Source organism: Leucoraja erinacea, chromosome 11 (assembly GCF_028641065.1).
Source record: "Leucoraja erinacea ecotype New England chromosome 11, Leri_hhj_1, whole genome shotgun sequence".
Taxonomy (NCBI): domain Eukaryota; kingdom Metazoa; phylum Chordata; class Chondrichthyes; order Rajiformes; family Rajidae; genus Leucoraja; species Leucoraja erinaceus.
The window spans coordinates 33449061-33470044 of NC_073387.1; the positions used below are offsets into that span (position 1 = coordinate 33449061).

At 40.9% G+C, this 20984-nt stretch overlaps 1 protein-coding gene across 5 annotated transcripts in view; it reads left to right on the top strand.

Moving 5' to 3' along the window:
- The first annotated feature begins 1252 nt into the window (after nucleotides 1–1252).
- Nucleotides 1253–20984, top strand: part of LOC129701662 (SH3 domain and tetratricopeptide repeat-containing protein 2-like) — a 109608-nt gene continuing 89876 nt past the window's right edge. For 4 of the 5 annotated variants that reach the window (XR_008724244.1, XM_055642997.1, XM_055642999.1 and 1 more), the window contains exons 1-4: nucleotides 1253–4077; nucleotides 4199–4277; nucleotides 8024–8125; nucleotides 10007–10672. Coding sequence is in view for 4 of the 5 variants with exons in the window: in XM_055642997.1 (XP_055498972.1) it covers nucleotides 10366–10672 (307 nt within the window). In the remaining variant the exon portion in view is untranslated. The remainder of the gene's footprint in view (nucleotides 4078–4198; nucleotides 4278–8023; nucleotides 8126–10006; nucleotides 10673–20984) is intronic. The other variant, XM_055642998.1, reaches the window with a different exon arrangement.

The window sequence follows — 20984 nt, forward strand, 5'->3', positions numbered from 1 at the left end:
AGTATAGCACAGCTTTGGCCCACAATGTTTGTACTCAGCATGACTGAAGAGGGTTTTGACCCAAAATGTCACCCATTCCTTCTTTCCAGAGATGCTGTCTGTCCTGCTAAGTTACTCCTGCACTTTGTGTCTATCTATGATGTCATTTAAACTGATTTCATTTGCCTGTACATGATCCATATCCCTCTATTCTTTGCACTTCCATGTATCTATCCAAAAGGCTTCTTAAACACGACTATCATATCTGCCTCCACCACCACCCCTGGCAATGTGTTCCATCCCCCCCACCATTCTGCAAAGAATAACTTGGCCTGCGGATCTCCATTAAACATTCCCACTCTTACCTTATAGCTATGCACTCTAGTGTTGGATATTTCCACCCTGGAAAAATGGTTCTAGGGTAGACAAAAATATTGGAGGAACTCAGCAGGTGAGGCAGCATCAATGGAGCGAAGGAAATAGGCAACGTTTCGGGTCTGAGACCCTTCTTCAGACTGATGTGAAGGGGAGGGGGGGAGGGGAAGAAGAAAGGAAGAGGTGGAGACAGTGGCTGAGGGAGAGCTGGGAAGGGGAGGAGAAAGCAGGGACTACCTGAAATTGGAGAAGTCAATGTTTATACCACTGGGGTATAAACTGCCCAATCAAAATATGAGGTGCTGCTCCTCCAATTTACGGTGGGCCTCACTCTGGCCATGGAGGAGGCCCAGGACAGAAAGGTCGGATTCGGAATGGGAGGGAGAGTTGAAGTGCTGATCCACCGGGAGATCAGGTTGGTTATTGCGAACCGAGCGGGGGTGTTGGGCGAAACGATCGCAAAGCCTGCGAATGGTCTCACCGATGTAGAGCAGCTGACACCTAGAGCAGCGGATTCAATAGATGAGGTTGATGGAGGTGCAGGTGAACCTCTGCCGCATCTGGAAAGACTGTTTGGGTCCTTGAGTCCAGGGGGGAGGTAAAGCAACAAGTGCAGCATTTCCTGCGGTTGCAAGGGAAAGTGCCAGGGGAGGGGGTGGTTTGGGTGGGGAGGGACAAATTCATCAGGGAGTTACGGAGGGAGCGGTCTCTGCGGAAAGCAGACAGGGGAGAAGATGGGAAGTTGTGGCCAGTGGTGGGATCCCGTTGGAGGTGGTGAAAATGTTGGAGGATTAGTTGTTGTATGTGATGGCTGGTAGGGTGGAAGATGAGGACAAGGGGGCTTTGCCTTTGTTATGAGTGGGGGGGATGGGGAGTGAGAACAGAGTTATGGGGTATAGAAGAGACCCTGGTGAGAGCCTCATCTACAGTAGAAGAGGGGAACCCCCTTTCCCTGAAGAATGAGGACATCTCCGATGCCCTGGTTTGGAACACCCTGGGTGCAGATGCTGCGTAGACGGAGGGATTGGGAGTAGGAGATGGAGTCCTTACAGGAAGCAGGGTGGGAAGAAGTGTAGTCCAGATAGCTATGGGAGTCAGTGGTTTATAGTAGATGCCAGTCAGTGGTCTATCACCTGCGATGGAGATAGTGAGGTCTAGAAATGGTAGGGAAATGTTGGAAATGGTCCAGGTGTATTTGAGCACCGGATGGAAGTTAGTGGTGGATTGGGTGAAGTCAATGAGTCGTGCCTAACATCGTGGAGTGGCACGGCCTTTCTTGGAGACCGACCCAGCGCTTCAACCGTGGGCACGGCGCGGACTTACCATCTTGGAGCTTGCGATTCTTTTGCCGGGGATCGACTGTGGAGAGCTCCATACGCAGGTCCTATGGACTTTAACATCGTGGAGCCCGCGGTCTATGGTTAGAGACCAATTCGGGAGCCCCAAACCGCGGAGAGTTACAACCGTCCCGGCGAGGGGGTTTCGTTTACCCCAACGCGAGGGCTTTGGATTGCCGGCTGTGGGAGCTTTGATTCCCCTGAATGTGGATGGTTCGACAGCCCTGACTGCGAGGGAATAAAGAGGGAGAAGATTGGACTTTATTGCCTTCCATAACAGTGAGGAATGTGGGGAGCCGCTGTGGTGGATGTTTATGTTAACTTTTATTTTAAGTGGCTGTGTGTCTTGTTGCTTTTCACTTAGTGTTGCAGTATGGTAACTCAAATTTCACTGGACCGTTATCGGTACATGTGACAATAAACTGACCTTGAAACCTTGACCTTGAAACCTTAATGGGGCAACCAGAACCGCATGCGATACTTCAAATGCGACTCTGGCAACGAATGCAAGCATACCATACGCCTTCTTTACCGCCCCAATCTACTTGTGCTGCCACGTTCTGTGAGCAATGAATTTGAACTGCAGGATCCCTCTGCACATCATTGCGGTTAAGAGTCTTGCCATTAACAGAATACTCTTCCCTGACGTACAACCTCCCAAGATGTAACACCTCGCATTTGCTCAGAATAAACGTTACCTGCCATTTCTCCACCCATTTCTGCAGCTGATCGACATCCCACAGTTTCTTTTGATAGCCTTCCTCGCTGTCTGCAATTTCCACCAGTTTTGGTGTTGTTGTCAGCAAAGTTACCCACCAACCCATCTATATTTATGTCCAAGTCATTTATATCTATCAGGAGAGTGTACAGAGGAGGCTTGCTGTTTGGATTGGAGGGTTGGGTAAACTTGGATCTTTTTCTCTGGAAGCTCAGAGGTTGTGTGGAGACTTGATAGAAGTATATAAAATTACAACAGGTATAGCTTTAAGGTGCTAGGTGAGAAATGTGAAGGTGTGCCAGACAAGCTTTTTGCACAGAGAATGGTGGACGCCTGGAATATGTTGCGAGGAGTGGTGGTGAATGCAGATATCATAGTGGCTTTAAAGAGACTTTTAGATGGGCCTCTGGATATGCAAGGAATGTAGGGATAGGGATGTATCTGATGAGGCTTCTCGACCCGAAATGTCACCTATTCCTTTACTCCAGAGATGCTGCCTGACCCACTGAGTTACTCCAGCATTTTCTGTCTTCGAAGAGTTTAGTTGAACCTGTCATCATGTTTGGCCGGGTCATTGTGGGCCGAAGGGCCAGTTCATGTGGGTGAGTATGTTGATAAACATAAACGGCAAGAATTACTGCTGAGGGCAGGGCACTATTAAAAACGCACGTCAACAAGTCGTGGGATTTTCCACGATTTCTCAGTGCAAGTGTGTGTTTATACCTCAGTTATTCGTTTGTGTGTGGCGACATTGTGTTTTGCTGCCATTAATTTCACAAAACCTGCGCCATTGCAATTGACCAAATATTTGCCAAGATATTAGCGTTACGGCCACTGGAATGAATCCCGGAGGCTGTGCAGAGCCGGAGGCGACATTGCGCCAAGCTGTTGGTTTCAAGCGGTTACGTGTGTTCAGTCACATTAAAACATTCTCCAGGATAAGAAACGCAGGAAGCGAAGCCTACCACTCTCAATCAACGTTTTAAATGATCCAAATACAGACTGCACCACATGTCCCAAATTCGCCCGTCTTTTCAGTAATGCCAGTGGGCGGGGTGAGGAGGCTATTGAACGGAGTATTAAAACTAAACTTTATTAAAGAGAGGATATGCATGTTTCTTTTCACTGATGACTGTGTGTGAAACCTCTTCCCATTGCACTAACCGACTGCCAAGGCACAAGTCGGGGCAGTACCTAATTCAAGGTGAGATGACACGACTGCAGAGATAGTGTAATTACGGCTTCTCAATGTAAACGAGGAAGAAGTTCAAATTGATGCATATTTTTAGACAGACTATAAAACCGCGCCGAGAGTGCGTGCCTGTGCACTTGTCTTCCGGTGTGCTGGGGCATTGGAGGTCGCCGCCTTCCCCAAACCCCCCCCATCAGCCGCACTGTTGTGGGCGAGATAGCAAAGGTCGTTGAGTGAAAGTTCCTCCGTCCATTGCAACCGGAATCTCGGCGAATGCGGATCTGATAAAAAACAGGAAGTTTGCTCGGATCACCGAAGGCGAGTTTTACTCGTTTACCTGTCGCCTGGAACGGTTCCAGCATCGCCCCACGCTCGTGTATCTGCAGCTTTCTTCGAGCCGTGATACGAGGTGGATGGCTCTGCCTGCCGCAGCGCTCCCCAATTGTCTTCAGAAGGTCAGGCTGCGACGGACTGTAGTGAGTACATTACTCATCGCTCTCACCAAACAAGCCTTTCAGTAATCAACTTCCAAGTGTACCATTGTTTTGTTTTACAACCGACTGACTTCTAATTGTTTTGCTATTGCTGCATTCACAGACCATTGCAAATCTTTTGAACAGGGACTGCCCTTGGATCGGTTGACAGCTCCTCTGACTACGAGACCAAACTCCAACAGGTCGGTCCTCATTTTATTGCGAGATTTTATTCATTAAAAAATATATAAATCCGAGTAACGATGTTTTCCTGGACTCTTTCACATACTAATTTATCCCAGGAATGTTACTGTCACCCGGGGAAGCGATGGCTATACGGTGTCTTGCAACAAATAGGCTTTGTTTCTTTTGATTTTTTTGATATCTCCTCTAGAAAAATACTGCCTGCCAGGTGCCTCCAACCTGCCCCACCATTCAGTATAATTATAAATTATCTGTGTTGGCTCTTCTGTGGGCAATTATATATCCCTCATTACCTTAATCTCTGAAATGTTTATCAATCTCTACATTAAATATATTTAATGTCCTGGCCTCCACTGCCCTCTGGGCAGAGATTTTCAGACAGCCAATACATTTTCAAAGAAGACATTTCTCTGCACTCGTGGTTTTGAATTACACCCAATCTGCCTGACTCCATTTTCATTCCCCATGCTGGCACAACCCTTGATTGAGACCCTGATTTATCTTTAGACTGGTGTCATTGTCTACTGCACTGCTCTTCATATCTCAAGAGTCTAGAGAGTCAAGAGAGTCAAGAGTCAAGAGTCAATTTAATTGTCATTTGGACCCTCATGGAGGTCCTCCACGAAATGCCGTTTTGAGCAGAAAATACATTACACACAAGATGTTGACCCCAGACACAACATAATTCATTTAACATAAACATCCATCACATAGAAACTGTGATGGAAGGGTCAAAGAAACTTTCTCTCCACTAGCACAGTCCATTTCCCCCCCCCCCCCCGATGTCAGAGTCAAAGTCATGATCATTTTGGCCGATTGTCCCCTCCAGGTTGTCCTTTGTCATTTCAGACACAAAGCGACGGCCACCTCCAGTCGGGTCTCCAGTGCAGGGAGAGATTCAAAAAGTTTCCCCCCCCCTCCCACCCCAGATGGTACAACACCTACACACACACCCCAACATAAAATAACAAAAACTACATGAAAGAAGGACAAAACCTGAATGTCAACGCGGACAGGCTGCAGAGGCCGCTGCTGGCCAGAGCTGCGCCGCCTACCGGATGCTCTCACCGTCATCAGATTTCTGAAGGTGCCATCTTCAACAGATGCTTTTGATAATGTATTTTTCCCCTCATTTATTGTTTTACCTCCATTATAGTTAACAGGCATTTGAGCATGAAAATAACAAAAACAGCACTGGAGATGTTGCAAATCTAATACTCAAAATGTTCTACAGATCTAGCCACATCTGTGAGAAGAGAAACAGAGTCAACACTTCAGGTCAAAGACCTTTTGTCAAAACTAGGGTCAGTTTGTCTGCTCCATTTCTCCCCTTGCCTCCTCTGCTAGCCATAAGATATGAAGTCTTGCATGATCATTTTCCACCTCTCCTGCCTCCAGGTTGTCCTTTGTAATTTCAGACATCTTCAATGTGAGGCCACCTCCAGACATATCTTCCACACCAGTCCATTTCTCATGGCACCTTCCCATTCAACCACAGATGGTACAACACCTACTTATTTATCCCCTTCTCATCATCATCCAAGAAAGAAGGGCCTCCACCTGAAATGTCACCTATTCCTTTTGTTGAGAGGTGCTGCTTGACCTGCTGAGTTACTTCAGCATTTTGTGTCTATCTTCGACCTAAACACTCCTTCCAGGTGAATTAGCAATTTACTTTTATTACTTCCAATTTAACATATTTCATTGCATGCACATGCGTGTTTCCTTTTATATTAGGAAACCAAATGTAGATTACATGGCTAATTGTGGAAGATGTGGTTTAATCTTCAAATGTCCAACAATGCTTCTTAAAAAACTTTTCTTTCACTCTTATTTTGTTCCCAAATCTGATGAATATTCATCAACTTTCATTACTTTACTCTCCATGACATCACTTGAATTGTTTAGTATTCTTAAGGGCCTGTCCCACTTGGGCGTCATTTGCGCGTAATTTAGAGCGACATCATTTACGCGTCATGAGAGACCTATTCCACCCAAATGCAACGGACTGTTGACGTAGGCAGTGACGCGCAAAACGCCTCGCGTGCCATGCACCCCAACGGATTTTGGGAAGGACGAAATCTTTGCGCGCCATCTGCTGTGAACGTGCTCAAATGACGCCCAAGTGGGTTTTTCCTTCTATTCTTTTAGCATTATAGATTAATTTGTTTGGTTGTTTTGCTGTTCCGCGAGCATTGCCACTTTCATTTCACTGCACATCTCGTATGTGTATGTGACAAATAAACTTGACTTGACTTGACTTGACTAATCTTATGACCTGCGGTTAATTTAGCATGAAATTTGCAAGTTTGGATGGCCACTTCACTGCTTCAATGATTCTGCATGGATTCCTACATGACCCATATATGAGAATGGAAAGGGCAATTGCCCACAATGTGGTGGATTATCTGAATATCTTTTTTGCATTCTCATGAGAGGTGTCTAGCATCATCATGTTCACCAGTAATAGGAGCAGAATTAAAGCATTCAGCCCATCAAATCTACTCCGCCATTCAATCATGGCTGATCTATCAATCCCTCTCAATCCCATTCTCCTGCCTTCTACCCATAACCCCTGACATCCATACTAACCATTCATTTGTCTAAATTTATCAAAGGAAGTCTAATGCAGTTATGACAGGGCCATGGTTAAAAGCAGGTTAACTAATTATCCACCTACTTGTTTGTGGCAGTTTGCTGTGAACAAATGGTTGCTCCATTTGTTTACTTGATAACAATGACAACATTTCAATAAAGAAAACTCAACTCAATTTAAATGGCCTTTGAAACTTCTTTTGAAATGTGAAATTACCTATGAATTCAAGATTTAATATCTAGAACAGTAAATGCTGTTTATCAGTATTACTGTATATGCACATGCTCTTGCAAATCTTGTATGTTGTGTACATAGTATAGTGGGACTGCAGTAAAACCTGATTATATTTCTGCATTCACCATTTTTTTTATTTGCAGCATATTATCAACTGATTTACACTGTTAAAATGCAGAATTTGTTCCGGTTTTTGACAATTTATTTAGAATTTTGGGCTGGAGTATTTATTTTTAGACTGAGATAAAGCCTTATTCTGTGCTGCAGAGGATAACGGAATCTTTGTACGGGAGTGTTCAGTTGAATTTCATTTCTGTGGATGTTTTAAAATTGGAAAGCCTTGATGTACACGTGACTTTGAAACGTTCCAAAACTAATTTTATTTTAGCAGTTTCCATATTGATCTGATGTCCTCAATATATGAACCTGAAACATTTGCAAGTTTTTTTTCATCTGCATCATTTTGCTTTGGGATTTCTAGTCAAACTGCTGAATACTTTTATAAGCACACTGATGGTGTATGTGCACAATCTAAAACAAGTTGGTTTTCCACTTCAATTTCATTTGTAATTTCTAATAATGTTAGTTATTTGTGCTAAAAGTGAACATTACCAATAAAATAGAAGTAATAATATTTGATATACTTTATAACTTAGTTAACTATTAATTTGCTATCAAGCTGAGTACCAGGCCTATTTTCATTGATTTGAAGTGCCCTTGAGGAAAATTTTGTCCAACTTCACCGTCAACAATATTCATGCCATTTCTTCAATCATCATTGGAATTTTAATTTTTGTTGAGCCATTTCAGTAAATGAATTACAGTACTCCAAAGACAAACTAAAGGTTTTCTTTCCATGTTCTACAACGCTGCACAAAAATAGAACTATAATCCTTGTGTTGTTTTGCAATGCAGGCACTGTTGAAAACCAAAACACGTCTATGTACTACTACAAGGCACATCAGCTGGAAGAGTTGCATTGAATGATGGGTGGATTTCACCATTTCATTTACTGAGGTAAGCCACTTTGAATCTCTACAAAATCTTTTTCCTGGTGAGACACATTTGTAAAATAAATGTCAGTATTTTTGAGTAAAACTACCTGTTGTGAGCAGATGTAATTTACCACGTGGAAATGTTCTGCTCTTTCTAACCATATAACCATATAACAATTACAGCATGGAAACAGGCCATCTCGGCCCTACAAGTCCGTGCCGAACAACTTTTTTTCCCTTAGTCCCACCTGCCTGCATTCATACCATAACCCTCCATTCCCTTCTCATCCATATGCCTATCCAATTTATTTTTAAATGATACCAATGAACCTGCCTCCACCACTTCCACTGGAAGCTCATTCCACACCGCTACCACTCTCTGAGTAAAGAAGTTCCCCCTCATATTACCCCTAAACTTCTGTCCCTTAATTCTGAAGTCATGTCCTCTTGTTTTAATCTTCCCTATTCTCAAAGGGAAAAGCTTGTCCACATCAACTCTGTCTATCCCTCTCATCATTTTAAAGACCTCTATCAAGTCCCCCCTTAACCTTCTGCGCTCCAGAGAATAAAGACCTAACTTATTCAACCTATCTCTGTAACTTAGTTGTTGAAACCCAGGCAACATTCTAGTAAATCTCCTCTGTACTCTCTCTATTTCGTTGACATCTTTCCTCTAATTGGGCGACCAAAATTGTACACCATACTCCAGATTTGGTCTCACCAATGCCTTGTACAATTTTAACATTACATCCCAGCTTCTATACTCAGTTTCTCCACCCTTTCTACAAATAAACTAGAAATGAAACAAATTCGCATTGATGTACATGGAATTTTGACTTGACCTGAAGTACAGTTTTTAGCTGTGTATGCCAGGGAGAGGAAAAGGGAGAAAAATAGCAACTTGGGATAAACTTGTCATTTCACTTGTGCCAACTGCAAATGCTACTTGGCAGTGTAGAAGCAGAGCCCATGAGACGAAGGGAAACGTTTGACCACAATGAATAAACATATGAACTCAAGGTTTCTTATTAGTGGTCATATGATTCAATGCCTCTAAGCATTCAAAGACAAATAGTCATATTAGTTCATAGTTTTATTTGGTTATTGGTTGTACTTCTGGGAAAAATGCAAAACCTCAAGTTGCGAAATACAGCACATATTTTGCAACTAAAGTAGGGTTTGCACACTTGGATAATGGTGCTTTATCGGGGAAACACTTTTGCATAACACATAATTAAAAATGGCTCTTCTCAATAAGCCAAGGAAATATTTTAAAGTGTGGAGTTTTTGGAACATGAATGGTAAATCTGTGTTTTGTTATGAATGGTTCCTGCCTTGCTTCCACACCCTCTGAACAAGTGATTACTGTGGTAAGCATCAGCTTTATTTTTTTTCCACGACCTCTGGGCATGGATCTGTCTTTCGGCGATTCATAATTTTGTTTGCCTTGTTTCTCCTACAAAACAGAGATTATGCTGAAGATATTCTTCCACATCTCTGCAACCATTTGGCTACTGGTCAAATATTTTAGCTTTTGAACACAAAATAGCTATGAGGAAATAATTTTTAAATAAGGGAGATAGCTATCTGTTGCTGAAGCAGAAAAATGCGAGTGAACCTGATATTTGGAGCAACCTACCCTGATCTGCCGCAAATAGTTTAAGAAGGAACTGCAGATGCTGGCAAATCGAAGGTAAATAAAAGTGCTGGAGAAACTCAGCAGGTGCAGCAGCATCTATGTAACAAAAGAAATAGGCAACTTTTCGGCCCGAAACATTGCCTATTTCCTTCGCTCCATAGATGCTGCTGCACCCGCTGACTTTCTCCAGCACTTTTGTTTACCTGCCGCAAATAGTAAAGATATGTCATTAGTAATTATGTCATCTGTTTTTTTTTGTTGCAGATTTCGTATTGATTAGCACAATGGCAAATTGATGGAAAAGGATGCTTTTGACGTGAAGCTAGAAGAACAAAGATGATTTTTGTACATATTGTACAGGATTGTAACAAAGTGACTGAGAACGGAAGTTTGAAGACCAACACATCAGGCTAAGAAATAACATTTGGAAAAGCTGACTTTCTCCTTTAAATATTTCAAGAATCTAACTGCTGGCTTCTGGCACAATGACAATATTTTACTGAACATACAGATGATTTGTAATAAAATCCTCTTAAATCTTTATGGTTAAATAGCCTTATAAACACAGCAATGGGAGTAAACTAAGTTGTGTATTTCTTTTGGTCAATAGTCTCGATTTATAAATGCAGAAAATAAAAAGCCTGACACCTCATGGACTTGAAACTGCTGGTACTGCAATTATAAAACTGTGCAATTTAGATGTTGTGGATTCAGCTGAAGAGGAAAAGGGAACAAAGGGCTGCAACAATAGTTTGGAACTGCTACCAGGAACTGCAAGATACACAGATCCGCTCAGTGACGGAATGCTAAACGACAGCACACGACTGAACAGCACCAAAGCAGAGGAGGAGAGCGAATATGAAGTTGGTAGCAGCAGACTTGTCGGGCATGAGGAAAACAGCATCGGCCCAGCCACTGCAGTAAATATGGGTATGTGACCAAATTTAATTCCATTAAATCATTGCAAATATCAGAGATAAATAAAATTGCCTTGAAGGAAAAGTCAGTGATCAGGTAATGGTAAAATTCCTTTGACGCAACATTTATTAACAAAATGAGAGTACAGTGCAATGAGATTAATGTTAAATACTGAACTTGATGAAAAGAAAATTGTATTTGTATAATAAGCATAAAAATAACTAAATTGTTTTACCTAAGCTACTAATATGGTAATTTTATTTTTCCATTTTAATTATATTTGACAATATTTCTAATATTTTCTATTGTAGTAGTGTATTGGTTTATAAATCACCTATTCTCAAATTTTATTTTGAAAACAAAGACCATTTCATCTTTGAGTGTATTCCTGGTTATTAAAATATTGATTTAATATTAGAATTGAGGTTCTGAATTAGATAAATATGTTAAATATGCTGTCAATGTTGTTATTTTTGTCTATAGCAGATCTTACAGCAGGGTGAATTTGGGAACTTGTGTTTTAAGTCAGAAGCCTTGCTCAGAGAATGTAGGTCAGATAATCGCTGCTGAATGTGTCATTAATCTTGGCAGAATGAAAATAAGAGCATGTTAGGCAGCCCTGTATTGCACCATGCAGGGCATGTAGAAGACCGCAGGATTTTAAACTCATCCGGAGGCCAAGGAATTTCAGTGTTATAGGGTACAAATGTATGTGTGTATCCATAACCTCAGATTCACTTTTCAGAGGATCATTCAGGGAACATGTGCCATTGTTTGCCTCTAAGCCTGACCCCAACTTGCACATGTTAATGCAACATGATATTCAGTTTAGTTTAGTGTAGAGATACAGTGCAGAAACAGGCTACACTCTGCGGCGACTACACTATCCCCATACACAAGCACTATCCGACACATTAGGGAAAATGTACAATTTTTACCAAAGCCAAATTAACCTACAAATCTGTACGCCTTTGGAGTGCGGGAGGAAACCGGAGCACCCTGAGAAAATCCCATGGTGTCATGACGAAAAAGTACAAACTCCATACAGACAAGCACCTGGATCAAACGTGGGTCCGTAGCACTGTAAGGCATCAACTCTACCACTGTGCAGCCATGCCGCCCCTATTAAGAATACAATTGTTGGTGGGATATTCTTCAATGCTCCATTATTTTCTGTACTCACTTAGCAATCTCACTATCAAATGTTGTGCAATTAGAATTGGAGAAGCCAAGGGAAACAAATAAAAGCTCTGGAAGTGCTTTTATCTTTGTTGTTGTTGACTTCAATGCTCTTGTTGAGATTGAATCATATTGATTAGAAGACAGAAAACAATTTAGCTTTTGTTTAATTATTGATTAACGAAAAGGTAGAGAAAAAAATAGGTTAATCAGAAGTTAACCATTCTTCTTGCATCTGTTCTAATCCTTTAGATTGTTTTAGATCTACTCTAACCTCATCTGGTGTTCCGGATGTGACCACTTTTGCAGCAGCGAAATCAAGTGTAGACTCGGTGATTATTGAGTTTGATTCTCCAAGGCCTATTGGATTTCTTGGTTGCGAACCATTTAAACTTCTCTTACCATTCGCACACTGACCTCTCTCTCCTGGGTCTTCTCCAGTGCCAGAATGGGGCCTCACACAGGAACAACGCCATGTATTCTGCTTGTGTGGCCTTATAACCCAACGGTATGAACATTGCATTCTCCAATTTGGACTTCTCCATGTCCACTTGGACTCGCACCCATTTCACTCCCCTCCATCCCCCGCCCTTCTCCTTCCACCTACATTCTTTCCTCTGGCTTCACGATTCACAACACTTCCATCCTTATCTCACACCTTTTGCCATTTAATCTCAGAATCTTTGTCCAGCTATCTGCCTATCAAAATCCTCACTTACCTGTATCCATCTATCACTTGCCAGGTTTTATCCTTGTCCTCCTTTCTTCCAGCTTTCTTCCCCCACCCCCACTGCATTCAGTCGGAAGATCAGTTTTAACCCAAAATATCACCTATCCATTTTCTCCAGAGATGCTGCTTGACCCATTGAGTTACTCCAGCACTTTGTCTTTTTTTAATTAATCCTTTACCCACTTAATATTACTTTTTTATTGTTGATTTTAAATTGCCTCAAAAGTTGATAGCCTCAGTTTAGGATTCAGCATTGTAAGGTGGAGTGGTCATTTAGAGGCCTGGATCAACAACCCAGAGGTTTGAGTTCAGACCCCACCATGGGGGCATCTAAATTTAGTTCATGGCCCAGGAATCCATACTGTAAAAATAATGCTAGTCGTCAGTAATGACCACTGAGTTTTATTTCTAAAAAATCCTCTCTGCCAAGTCCTTAAAAATTCTTTACTTGTACAAGACCTTCCTGATATTTATAGGCGTTCTCTACTGTTGATCCAGGCAATGCCAATTGGTTTTGTGTGGGACACATCCATACTTTCTGGCCATCAGATTGAAACTATCCTGGGTTTACTCCCAAGGATTTAGAACTATTAATTAGAGTCATAGTGTGGAAACAGGCCCTTCGACCCAACTTGCCCACACAAGCTAACATGTCCCAGCTACACTAGTCCCACCTGCCCACATTTGGTCTATATCCCTCCAAACCTGTCCTATCCATGTACCTGTCTTAACTGTTTCTTAAACGGTGTGATAGTCCTTGCCTCAACAACCTCTTCTGACAGCTTGTCCCATAATTCCACCACCCTTTGTGTGAAAAAGTTACCACTCAGATTCTTATTAAATATTTTCCCCTTCACCTCAAATTTATGTCCTCTGGTCCTCGATAGATCTACTCTGGACAAGAGACTCTGTGCATCTAGCCAATCTATTCACTTCATGATTTATTGATGAATTATTAATATATACTTTCTGCCAGTTCAATTACTTATAAAGGATGTTGTATTTGCAGAATATGAATCACAGGAGTGAGTTCACTTGCCTCTGCATGGTCCGTTATAACAAGGGTTTACTGTACATTTAAACAAGGCAGACCTGTGAGTTTTAATTGTAAAGAATTACGAGTCATTTGGATAACCATTGAAATATTTCTTCTACAAAATATTGAATGAAAAGAAGGTAGCAAATAACGCAGCTTTGAGTACTTGAGTTATTTAAATACTTTAGTGTTATGTAATGTTGCAATTTGCTGGCATTGATGATTGATCAGCTTGGGGGTGGAGCCTCATCATCTGCCATGGCCTTTCAAGGCTCCCGTGGGTAGTTATAGTGCTCTGCAAGGCCTCCACTATCTGCTGAGAACTGCCAAGGGACTGTACCTGGAAATGTGTTGCTGGAAAGTGTATCTTCTGGCATCATATTAATGAGCCAAGGTCCTATTGCTCATTGTTGCCGTGTTGATATTGCTTCTAAATTGAACTCGTATCTCAGCATATAAAAAAAAAGACTTTCCTTTTAATAGTGCCATTACTGATAACAAACAAAAAGTTATTTGTCTGGCCTCCATTACATTCTTTCCAGCTCTTCCGAAAGCAAACGTGTATTTGCATTTTTGGGAAGGCACCAATATTTGCAAGGCATTCCATGCATTCCGAAGATAGACACAAAAAGCTGAAGTAACTCAGCGGGACAGGCAGCATCTGTGGAGAGAAGGGATGGGTGGCATTTCGGGTCGTGACCCTTCTTCTGATATGCATTCCTACTGCCATAGGTGGGGCAAACTGGGGGTTGAGGTAGAAGTAGGGGAAGACTTGCTACGATTCGTAACTGCATTTTCATAAATGTATTTGGAAACAAGGAACTGGAAATTCAATCACTTATTGATGAAGCTGTGTGCCATTCACAACCTTATGATTGCTAATGTTTAGTTTCAACCTGGAAAGGGCCATGTAAGTAAAAGTTGATTTTTTTTTCTTTCTGGAATCAAAAGTGATCACAATCATTTCCAGATCCAGGAGGTTGGGATCACAATTGATGTTGAATAGGAACAAATCAATGAGCTGACAATGTAAGATGGGAAATAAAAGCTGCAAACAAATGTGAATGCCAAAGAGTAAAATTTCAAAACATAACAAATCAATAATTAGCTTATACAACATGAGCATTAAATCAGATTCCTAGCCTTCAGTTTTAATCTTAGAAAAAAGAAAGATTTGTAAGCAGTATAAATAAAAACATTAAATCATGAGGTATTAATTATTCCATGGGTAGAAATGTAGCATAAAGATTTTGATGTTTATAAGTAAGGTTCATAATTGTGCTTTCTCTAGTGGTGAAATGTTAAGAACATTGAAAGTCCAAAATGAAGTTCATGTACATCAGTAAAACATTATCGATGGATACAGAAAATAATCCAGAAGTCTAAAAGAAAGAAAACCTTTCTATCCAGAATCACAGGGTAGTAGTAATGCGAAGTCCTGGTTAGACTTCGTTGTATGGTTTTCAGTTCTGCTTACCAAGATCTAAGAAGGATATACAGTACTGACCTTGGAACAAGAGTAACGTAGATCAGTCAGAATGATAACAGCACTCGAAGAGTCAAATTACAAAAAAAGAATCACACATACTATATTTGTATATTTTGAATTTGTGTTGTGTTGAAATGACTGTTTGAAAGAAAAGAAAGGTAACTGAAAACCATTCACGTGGGTGAAAACTATTTTCACTGTTTGAGCAGTCCTACATGAAAGGTCATACTCTAAAATTAGAGTTTGAAAAGTTAGAAAATACTTCCACAAGCAAAGCCTGCTGGAAAATTGGAACACCATTTCAGAAATGGCAGTCAATGCTGGTTAATTGTTAGTTTTGAATGTGAGATTAACTGAGTTCTGTTGACCCAAGTTATGAAAAGATAAAGGGGAGCACCAAATATTTACCATTGGTTCACTGGTAAGTTCTTATCTTACTGCAATAGGCGAGTTTGAGCCTATGAATTTTCCATTGTCTCACTCTGAATATTATAGAACAAAAAATCTCCCTTCTAACCTTGATCATACGTGCAGTGGGTTATTTTGAAACAGTTTCTTCATGGAATGTTATCTTCCTTATTCAAGTTAAATTTTTTATCATATGCATAAGTATCGTGAGGTACAGATACAAAGAAAAATCTTGCAGCAGCATCACAGGCACATAAGGGCCTGTCCCACTTGGTGATTTTTTCGGCGACTGCCGCCGTCATATCAGGATCGCCAAAAGATTTTGAAGATTTCAAAATCCAGCGGCGACAAAAAAAATGTTGCAACACTTTTGGAAACACCGTGTGTCAATATGTCATCACGCTGCGTTCCGCCGCACCACGCCGCAACTTTTTCGGTGACCTGATACGTCAGTCAATGATGCCGGCAGTTTCCGAAAAAATTGGCAAATGGGACAGGCCCCCTAGACTCAAACATAAAAAGAAATTAAACCTAAAATACACATAAAATGTCTAAAAGAAAGAAGAATGCAAAAATACATGACATTAGTGCATAAACACAATTAGGACACAAAAACAAGTTTGTGGTAATGCAAGAGATGATCAGTGGTATTCCATCGGCAAAGTAGGATAAGGGTTGTATGGATTGATTGAAGAACATGATATTTGTAGGAAAGCAGCTGTTCTTGAACCTCCTGCCCGATGGTAGCATTGAGAAGAGGGCATGGCCTGGCTTGTAGGGTTCCTTGATGATAGATGCTGCCTTTTTGAGGTAGCACCTTTTGTAGATGCTCTTGATTGACATTATTTATTTCTTTCTTTCTTGGTGAGCAATCCTCCACTTCCCCATCTCTGATATTTTCCTCAAGTCATTCAGTATGGAGACAGGTCATTCAGTCCAATTTGTCCATGCTGACCAAGATGTCAATCCAGATAGCCTAATTTGCCTGTACCTGTATTTGCGCTAAATCCCATAAACCTTTCCTATCCATGTACCTGTTTAAAGGTTTTTTCAACATTTGTAATTGTATCTGCCTGTACTGCTTCTACTAGGAGTTCTTTCCATATATCCACCACCACCAAAAAAAGTTTCCCCTCGGGTCCCCTTTTAAATCTTTCTCCTTTTTATTTCAATGTTTTCTACCCTGTGAAAAAGACTGTGACCATCCATGTTATCTATGCATGTCATGATTTTATGTATCTCAATATGGTCCACCCATCAGCCTCCTTTAGTTCGGGGAAAAAAAATCCCAGATTATCCAACCTCATTATAATGCAGTCCCATAACATCCTTGTGAATCTTTTCCACGCTCTTTCCTGTTTAATGACATCCTTCCTGTAGCTGGGTGGCAAGAAATGCATACAATTCCCCAAGTGTGGTCTCAGCAAACACCTCGTGCAATTGTAACATGAAGCCCCAACTCCTGTATTCATTGCCGTGAACAATGAAGGCAGTACATCAGACAAACAGGTGTCAAGGGTTATGGGGATAAGGCAGGGAAATGGGATTAGGAGGCAGCCATGATTGAATAGTGGAGTAGACTCGATGGGCCAAATGGCCTAATTCTACTGCTATAACTTGAGAACATCTTATTTACCTCCCATGTAGCTTGATAGACAAGCTGGTGAGACCATCCCCAACACTTCACTTCCTCCTCATCCCAATGTCTTCCTGTTAATGGAGTCGAACAAGTGTTGATGAAGCTGTGAAATATGATCAATTTAGTGACTGTCATTCACTGGGGAGGAATCTGCTCATCACCACTGTGGTCAGCTCAAGTCTGTTCCAGGATACTGGCCACTGCTGGGAATGAATTAGGCCTAAGCTGTCTATGCTCTTTATGATGTTGAAACTGAACTCGAGGAAACCTGGCTCTCCATTGATTACTGGCATGTTTCTCGTTTCCTGTTTCAGCCTCCATTACCTGAACAAATAGTGCATTTATCCATTTAAAAATCCATTTGCCATTAATTTGTCTTTCCATGTAATTGATTTAGATCAATTTGAATCTTGTTAGCCTACTCAATAGTGATCACTTCATCAGATGGCTCAGTATCATGAGTAAATATTTCATGTGGCTAATCGTAATTTGCCCCTTCATAATTTAAATAGTTCACAAAGTGCAGTGATCTCCATAGAGTAAACCAATAATCCTGGTCTCTCAGACTGAAGCCTTCTGTTTGTTGTCAGTTTACAACAAAAAACATCGACCTTCAATCCAGAAAGGTAATTTATTATTCATTCATTGGGTTTTGTTTGCCTTAAAGATGTGAATTGCTTTAAAAATTAGTATCTGGCTGAAATGTGGAATCTTCTTGGAAGCTTTATGTGTCCTAATTTAGTTTCTTCTTCAAATAATTTTATTGACATACAAGGTGAGGGACACCTGACGTTTAAGCTGTAAAACCTGATCCATTGACACATCTCTTAAAAAAGGAATATATGGGCGGCACAATAGTGTAGCGGTAGAATCGCTACTTTACAATTGCAGAGACCCGGGTTTGATCGAGACCACGGGTGTTGTCTGTACAAAGTTTGCATATTCTCCCTGTGAGCATGTGGGTTTTTTGTGGGTGCTCGGGTTTCCTCCCGTATTCCAAAGACGTGCAGGTTTGTAGGTTAATTGACTTCTGTAAATTGTCCCTCGTGTGTCGGACATGAAACTAGGAGAGCATAGAGCGATGGTGACCGATGGTCGGCATGGACTCAGTGGGCCAAATGGCCTGATTTCACAGTGTATCTCTAAACGAAAAACTAAGTCCATATAAATTTCTGATCTGCATTGTAGTTTGTTGGGAAAGTTGGTGTTTTATAATTCAGGATAATTTTGTGCTTTGGATTCATTTTCTAGCAGGACCTCGACAGTGATTGTCTGAAGTCTTTGATCTAGGCCAACTAAAGCAGGGATAAAACATTTGTTTGAATATTAATGACATTGCAAAATCTCAGGCCAAGTCATTCATTGCATTAAGACCAATGAAAGTAAAATTAGCTTTTGCCAAGTGAGGTTCCAAAATTAAATATGTTATCCTTTTATTTAAATTTGGAAAAAAGCCAGAGTTGGAAAAAGGAAGTGTGTTGCAACAGCTTCTCAGTTCATCAAATATTGATTACACGAGCAGTCACAACAACTTTAATAGTGTCAGTAAAAGCTGATCAATCTGTCATAGCTGACTACAATTTCATGTTAACTAAAGATAGACAAAAATTGCTGGAGTAACTTAGCAGGTCAGGCAGCATCTCTGGATAGAAGGAATGGGTGACGTTTTGGGTCGAGACCTTTCGTCAGACTGTTCTTTCATGGCATTCCTTCATGTTAACTAATATTGGAAAATCCACATGTTACCCCATCTCTTAGATCAGAATCATCGGTGCTTTTCACAAATCAAATAATTCTTAACACCTCTATCCTTGCAAACTACCACCCTATCTCCAACCTGCTTTCTTTTCTGAAGTCCTTGAACATTCTGATGCTTCCCATATCTGAGTCTAACCTTGTTGAGATTCTACATGTTTGAATTATGTTTGAATATTGTGTTTGCTACAATAGTAAAATAGTATTTCCAGGATTCGCAAATGACTTTGGGAGTGTGATTAAAAATAACCCGTCTCTCATCATCCTCCAACCTGAAAATAGACTCTAATATACTTGACCATTCCTTTGCATTTTCAGGTAGCTGGGTGAAGCCTTTGCCATGTTCCGTTCTGCTCTGCTTACTTGTAGTATGGGAGTATTTCCCTTTTGTTCCCCCACATACGACTGGTACTCCCCAAAGAACCATCATTGACATCTTAATTCTCAGCAAAATATCATCAGTCACATCATCAGAGACGACAGTAACTGTATTGCCATCACACTCCCCTCTACCTTGTTGCTTCTCTCTAATTCTTCCATTATCTCTAAATTGTTAACTAGCTTGTTCAACAGCTAACACTAAATACGATGAAAGTTTGGTCTACTAGATATTGTAAGGAGTCCTCATCACAAAATCTGTCTCCAGGCCAGGCCAGCAAGTTTGTCCTTATTAGGCTCTGGGCCGAGGAGCTTTATTCTGCAGTTTCGTGACCCAAGTCACCAAACTACATGAAATTTTCACATATTGTGTAAACATATTTATATAAATCACCCCTGAAACTGGATATTAACAAGACTTGCACATTTTTATTAAATTAGAGAATAACCGGAAAAATGTCGGGAATTTTTTAGTAAAGAAAAAAAAGGTTCCCGACATTTTTCCAGATGTTTTTTTGTTCTGTGAAATAAATTTGTGGAATAAAAAATTTAGTGGGAAGCATCTTGTTCATATCGAGTTTCAGGGCCCGCATAATTCAACTCTATAAAGGTAAGATTAAAGTCTGAATTTACACAATATGTGAAAAATTTCATGTAATGTGTAAATTGGTGATTCCTTATTCTTGGGTCACGAAATCCTATTTGAGGGCCTAGACTACATAGTTTTTGATGCTTGTTGTAGAGTAATAAGTCTTTAACACTAATCTCGCCTATAAAACTTCCTGGCAGACAACCACATAGGTACGACGGTAAATAGCGAGATATCCCTCAACCAGCCTCCTCCCCTGATTCTGCATTGAACTACGGCCGCTTATTAAACCATGAGTACCTGTGCCTTTTTCCCGGTGAGAAAGGTTAAAAGACTTATTACTCTACAACAAGCTGGCATTAGTGATTTTATAGACCATCTTGCCTCTGCTGAATCTGAATTTACTGTTTAAATTAGGTTCCATCAGTTGTGCAGACTTTATCTCTGGATTTCATGCTTGTTCCAAGTTTATCTGGTTTCTCACTTTAATTTATTATTTTTACTTTTCTCCATTACAATTGATGTAATTCAAAATTCTGAAAAATCGGAATCTCCAAAAACAGTCCCAGCTTTTGGGTCCTGAAACAAAGCGCGTGATTGGCCAACTGGCAGACAACTCCACTCTCAAAAAAATTCCCGACAACCCTCTATTTAATAAAAATGTGCACTGTTCATATCGACAAGGGCCTCTCCAATATAAGTTTTGGTGACACGATCCTCCTTTTTGATGCTCTGCCTATCTGTCCTTTAGCACTTGAACTAACCATGTACATGTGCACATTTGCACATTTGCCTCTGCTCTACCTTCACTTTATGGGAAGTTCTTGTCTCCAGAACTTTGTAATCTGAAATGCCAACTTTTCTGCCTCCAGGTCTATCACTCTCACATGGCCTCTCCTAAGTTTTCCAGGATCAACCCCTTTAGCACTGAAGCATTGTTTGCACATTTGACGCAGATGGGAATTCTTGTCAGTCGATTTCTGCAACCATTTGCATTGGATGTGGGCCAGCTCTGCAAATTTTGGATGTGGGCTGTTATATTCTGGTGTAGAGCAAAGGGATAACAATATGACTGGGATAGAGATTGGATACGGGTGTTCAGAGTGAGTTGGAGGTCCCAG